General features: G+C 47.4%; 1 protein-coding gene across 1 annotated transcript; it reads right to left on the bottom strand.

Annotated features, from left to right (window-relative positions):
• Nucleotides 1–1,161: 1,161 nt before the first annotated feature.
• LOC125756870 (uncharacterized) lies at nt 1,162–3,882 on the bottom strand. The gene is made up of 2 exons (XM_049411844.1): nt 3,644–3,882; nt 1,162–1,953 (listed from the first exon to the last, which is right to left on the bottom strand). The coding sequence occupies exons 1-2, from the start codon at nt 3,759–3,761 to the stop codon at nt 1,526–1,528; spliced, it is 546 nt and encodes a 181-aa protein (XP_049267801.1). The 5' UTR covers nt 3,762–3,882; the 3' UTR covers nt 1,162–1,525.
• Between the last annotated feature and the right edge of the window lie 2,118 nt (nt 3,883–6,000).

Here is a 6,000-nt window from a genome sequence, read left to right as displayed (position 1 = left end):
CCATCGTACGTACACGGGCTTCTACCATTTCGCCTCCACCGAAATGTGACCGCCGCGGCCGAGATCGATTCATGACTTTTGGCTCGGCACTGTTGTGGCCGCCTCCAGCTTTGCAATGCTTTGCACTATGTGCAATGCCCGACTCGTTTCAGTTACTGTTTCAGGTGGGCTCTCATAGTCGTATTGTCAGTGCTTGACAATGTGTTAGCAATGACCACACAGTGAATGTGCTTGCACACTTGACGTGTATCAGGTGCGCACACACTGCACATTCATTGCATCTCAAGGGACAGCAAGCAGCATCCCCGACTTTTCACTGTATAAGAGTGCCCTTTAGTAGACTGAGATGGCACAGTCCACGTGCCGTCTTCGTTTAATTTGGCACAACCTGCCCATTTCAGTGCCAGATCTGTGGTACCTTTCAACTGCACTCAACTTCTTGCCCTTTGATCATCTGGATTGCCCTCTTCATCAAAAATTATAGTCAAGTCCATGAGTGCAGAAATTAGTTTATCAACACGCTTATTCTTCTTTCCCTCCAGCATGCTGTGCTTCATCGTCCTGTGCATGCTCTCAGGTGCATGTTGGTGTTGATACCTGCCCTCGTCCTAAAGCAGTAGGCCGCTTGAGGTCTAACTGCATAGTTGTCCTTGAAGTACTTCAGAAAATCCCTCAGTTTTTCTTCCTCAGTGTCAAGGAATGATTGAAGATACTTTTCAAATTCTTGCTGGTCAAGGAACCTCTAAAAGGAGTCGCACCGTTGTGGTAGCACGTCTGGGCCTCAGTTGTTTTTCTACACACTCATGTATCTTCTGCCAATTCCTATCCACATACCAGGTGCAGAGAAGTTTCTGCTGAGGAACACCCATAACTGACGACCATGCCTTGTAAAATTGTGAGGCGTCATCAGACATAAATGTCTTAGCAGCCACTTTTTCGTTGATGGCACACTCAAGAGACCTGAAAAAGCTGCCAAGTTTTTCCTCATTCATCCTGTTGCAGATGAAATAGGCTATAGGTATACCTTGTCCCACTTCATCTAGCACTAGAAGAGTGGTCAGCTCAAACTGTTACCCTGTAGTTCCATGTGTTGAGTCAAGACACACAGTGCCCATGCCCAATTCTTCTAACAGCTCTTCTTGTGGCTCTGTCATCAAAGCAATGGCAAAATCTGTTGCACCAAAAGTACCAGTTGGGTCCAGGAGGCCTGCGAACGGGCGGAGGGCCACGGTCTTCCAGTACCGGCGTGGGCGCGGCCAGCAACTGCGGCGGACCCCCCTTCGGGGGTTGTCTGATCGGGGTTCTCCAGGACCAAATAAAGTTCATTTCATCATCATCAGTTGGGTCCACTGCACCTTGTGCCTTATACAGACAGACAAGTGTTTCACCTTTGTCTTACATTGCTTTCACCCACATATCTACACTGACAGCATCATTGGTGTGACACTGTTCAGGAGCAGCAATGTGAAACTGCCGTTTGATGTTATGCAGAGTTATGCGTTCTGCCAAATGTGCTGGCCTCAGCTTACATGCCCCCAACAGATGTTCTTATATTATTCAATATGGTTTCATGGGCACACCACGCTCCAGGTCCTCTGCTACGTTGGTTAACCCCGTTGGCCTTTTCTTTGTCACTCATCCTCAAGTGCTGAATTTCTGCTTTATGGCCATAATGCTTTCTTTGGTACCTTACATTTATGGTGATATCTTCAGGTGCCGGGCTCTGAGTGTTCTCCTTCTTCGTCACAGTAATAAATGAAAGACATATCTTACCGGACTTGCAGGTACCCTGACTTTTTTCTCGACGATTACCATGACCTTCCTTTGGCCTAGCCACTCCTGATCTATTAGAGTAGTAGTGGCTCCTCGTTTCCCCACTGGCCAGCTTTTTGGGAGCCGTGTGAAGAACAAACCAACAGTTCGCCTCTTCCTGAGCTTTCCATTCACTGAATTCTGTAATACAAATACAACATAGTATCAGAGAGAGACATTAAACCAACGAAAATAATTCAAAGGCCTTAGACATAGATTACAGGGGCGTAGCCAAGGGGGGGATCTCATTCAGTGCACTGATATTCTTTCTGAAAAACTTCTGAAGCATAAGTTTTTGACCGAGCTTACGAATGTGCTATCAACGGCAAAAACGACTGGGTGATAAATGTGACATGAGATGAACATGGGTTTTAACAAAAATGGGTCATACAAATGAAGAAACAAAGTGTACGGCTTAACAGCGGAGGTCATCAAAAGGTATTAAAAAAGGCCTTTAAAAGGTGAAAACTTAAAAAGTAAGAACAATAAAAGTCAACAGGTTTTGCAAAAACACAAAATCTTTCTTCGAGAGCGCACGTTTTCCAGAGTTTTGTGTGACCTTGCGGAGACCTTGTTGCACAGACTCAAGAAAACCAGTGATGTGCCTCCAAAAAACAGAGATGGGACAAAAACTGCTGTTATCCCATACGTGCACCAAGTGTCACATAGGATTAGGAAGGCTGCAGGGTGCGCAGGAGTCAGTGTAGTGTTTACCACCCACAACAAACTTTGGAGGCCTGTGAAAGCGTGTAAACGTGAACAGTGAAAGGCCTGACATGCTGCAAGAAGCACACCACGCGGTTTTTGTCTTGCAAATGCGGCATCGTGTATAAGACTTCGCTCTCTTGTGGATGTGTTTACATCGGCCAAACTGGCCAATGTATTAACGATCGCTTGCGTGAACACGCCAACAATTTAAAAGTCTGACGGCAACATGGCCTTACACTGTGCAGCTTGCGGTTGTACCAGTTGTACCCCCTTTCTTGACCAGGCTGTCATAGCTTGAGAAATATATGATGCATCATGTGCAGAACAGCTCGGACCCAGCTGTGTCAGCATGCCCTCTGTGTCACTCTCGAAGAAAGAGTCTGCGTTTTTGCAAAACTTTATTGTTGTTCTCACTTTTTAAGTGTTAACCTTTTCAAGGCCATTTTTAATACCTTTTTACAGCCTCCTTTGTTCAGCCGCATCATTGTTTCTTCATTTGGATGACCCGCTTTTTGTTAAAACCCATGTTCATCTCATGTCGCATTTATCACACAGCCGTTTTTGCCGTTGATAACGCATTCATGAGCTCGGTCAAAAACTTCTGTATGGTATCAACGGTTTTTTCGCTTTGTCGCCCTGTTTCCATGGGCACGTTACCGCCTGTAATCTTTAGCGAGAAAAAAAAGCGTAAGGAAGAAAAAAAATTACATTTTTTTTTATAGTCTTGTTCTGAAGCACTCGATGTTACCACGTGATGAGTATGTTAGTTGGAAGTAGCGCTCTATGTGTCGTTTTCACTGTCCCTGTCTTGTGCGCTCACCTGTTTCAGCACATCATGTATCCACCGGACATATTTGCTCTGCTTTGTTTTTAGAGGGAAAACAAAAAAGCGACGCAAGCGGCAGTGTGATCGAGCAAATTGTGAAAATTAGTGCCTCTGTGCATACTTGTTTTCTTTTTTTTTTTTTCTACGCGACAAGCACATGCGAATTATAACTAGCTGGCACAGTGAATGCACGTGGAAGCGGTCATGTGCTGTACAGCCTCACCACAAAAGATGATAAAAATGCACTGACACTGTCTTTTGCTACAACTATAAACTGAAAACAGGATGGGTACTCACCTTTATCTTTGTGGAACGCCTGCTGCACGTAGTCGGCGGCGAATTTGTGCGCTGCGATGTGGTGCTCCACATATTTTTCCAGTGAAGACAGGCCAACGCCACAAACGTCGCATTTCATGGGAGTATTGACTTTTGCGGCTACTTGACGACACCGACGACACTTCGTGACACGTGCGCGGAGACAGCGCCGGCGGAGGTGAAGATGACACCATGACACTAGGGACGAAATTCATCAAGCACGTGACATACTAGGCACTCCGTGGCGACACGGGGAAAAGTCAAAACTAACTTAGGGAAAAAAAGTCTTCAGGTGACGTCACACTTGAGTGACGTAGCAGTGACGTCATCTATTGTTCGCGAGAGAGCCCAGACTCCGGCGAAACGCATGTGCAGGTGCGACTAAGAAATGCTCCGCATTTAAAAACGAAGAAATATTTTCTGAAGCGCGCGACCGGAAATTCGAACATGCAGCACCTCGATCCGCACCGCACCGCGCTAAACGACTCGGTCACGGAGCACGTCCTTCAGCATGCTAACGGTACCGCTGGCGATACGCAGAGCTCAGAGGCGCTTCAGCGTGACCAGCGAGATGGCTCAAACGGCGCGCTTTAAAGGTCGTCGCCCCACTCGTTTTTCGCCGGAGTTGCGATGCGCGCGAGCCTCCTACCTGTACCACCTGTACTTTGCCCTACAGGGCGTGGTTGCCTGTGCGCGCGCCCTTATCTCGTGAGGAGAGCGGTTTGTACATACGTCTTGGCTGTCACCGTGAAGTTTGCGTTGAACTTACACAGCGCACGACTACGTTCGCTGCAGCGGCCGCGTTTGCGAAATGAGTGAGCTGCTCAGCTGTAAGAGCCAAAGTAGGGGTTGATTAGTTGTGCATAGTCGACACTTGCAGCGCGCTGCTCAAAGTAACAACTGTGACAGTTCTTAGTTCGTGCTCGTCCTGTGTATACCTGTGCGTTCTTTTCGTGCGCCCTTCGTGTTTGAGCAGCGCGCTGCAAATCTTGATATGCGACTGACAGAAGTTCGCGCTCGTCTTGTGTGCATTCTTTTCGTGCGTTCTTCGTGCTTGAGCAGCGCGCTGCAAGTTTGGAGCTGCTTGCCGTTCTTCGTGTTACCTTTCAATTTGTCGCTATCGCATTCATTGCTTCGCCCTCGCGGCGAAACTGACATTTTTTTTTTTACTTTTCATATTAAACTTCAACAACTCAAAGAGTCACGGTAATATCACGACAGTGCGCAATGTTGGCAAAATTACTGAAAACGGGACAGAACAAGTGACAGCATTTGTGTCTAGGTCTGATATGTTACTCGATCTCAACAAAGCCTCCAGTCGACCACTGCTCAAAAGCACCAGTTCGTGAAAAATGCAACAGCGCATTTCAGTGGCATCAGTTGCCATGACACAATTCAGTCTGCACTGGCCTGTGCGCGATATGGGTTTGCAAGATTTAACATGTGTCGTGCTGCATACTGAGCATATATGCATTGCCTACAATACAAGCAGGGACTGCACAATTTATGTACTTCCAGTTAGACTTCATGATGCATCCCGCAAGCACGCACCAGGCTTCATTTGTTTTCAAATACAAAGAGGTGGTACTTCTGCCAGAGTTGTTCTTAAATTTCTACAATCTAGACCATTTGCAGCCCTGGCTGCACCACAATTGTGCACTGTGGTGGTCACCATGTAGGAAAGGAATCCTCCTCCATGACTAGGATGGCCACGCTACACCAACATATTAGCACGACGGCATGGTCATGCATTAGATGCCGGATAGTGGTGACAGCTAGCGGCACCAGCAGGACACCAAACTTTCGTGTATTATACTTCGTGCATTTGACAAGAAGTTGACAAGGCATCGCGTAATCAAGAAAAAATTGGGTCGGCTACGCACTAGTGGTGCGAAGACTAAGGAGGCGGCGGAGCTGGTGGCACGTTGCCCTTTTCCCCTCATTGTCACTCTCACTTCCCTCTCCCACCCCTAGCTTGCTAAGACATTTTCACAGACGGCTCCCTCGGCGCCGCCATAACCCTCTCTAGGCTGCGCTAAATAGGCGTGACACCCCCAAAACTGCACTGTCGAGGCATCATTTATAGTTCGCGTTAAATTCGGCCGTGAACTCCGAAAACATTGCAGTGAGCAAAACCAGGAGGCCCGCGCCGCCACCTTCATATATTTTTTGGCGCGCTGGAAGCATTTCTTGGAAATAAAATTTTCGGTTCCGTGCACTTTAAAGGGGTCATGAAGCACCCCTTGGGCTGATTGAAAAAACACATTCTGCGGAAAGCTGACACGGCTATGAACTGCTCTGCCAAATATTACAGTCGTGCGCGCCGCGCAATGGCCACA

The sequence above is a fragment of the Rhipicephalus sanguineus genome, chromosome 1 (genome assembly GCF_013339695.2).
Source record: "Rhipicephalus sanguineus isolate Rsan-2018 chromosome 1, BIME_Rsan_1.4, whole genome shotgun sequence".
In the NCBI taxonomy this organism is placed as follows: domain Eukaryota; kingdom Metazoa; phylum Arthropoda; class Arachnida; order Ixodida; family Ixodidae; genus Rhipicephalus; species Rhipicephalus sanguineus.
This window is presented reverse-complemented; position numbering and strand designations above follow the sequence as displayed.

Excerpts from the sequence above, each read along its gene's own strand:
- LOC125756870 (XM_049411844.1), bottom strand. The coding sequence starts at position 3,761 with ATGAAATGCGACGTTTGTGGCGTTGGCCTGTCTTCACTGGAAAAATAT. Across the intron at positions 1,954-3,643 it reads GGCGTTCCACAAAGATAAAG|AATTCAGTGAATGGAAAGCT; the intron begins GTGAGTACCCAT and ends TTTGTATTACAG.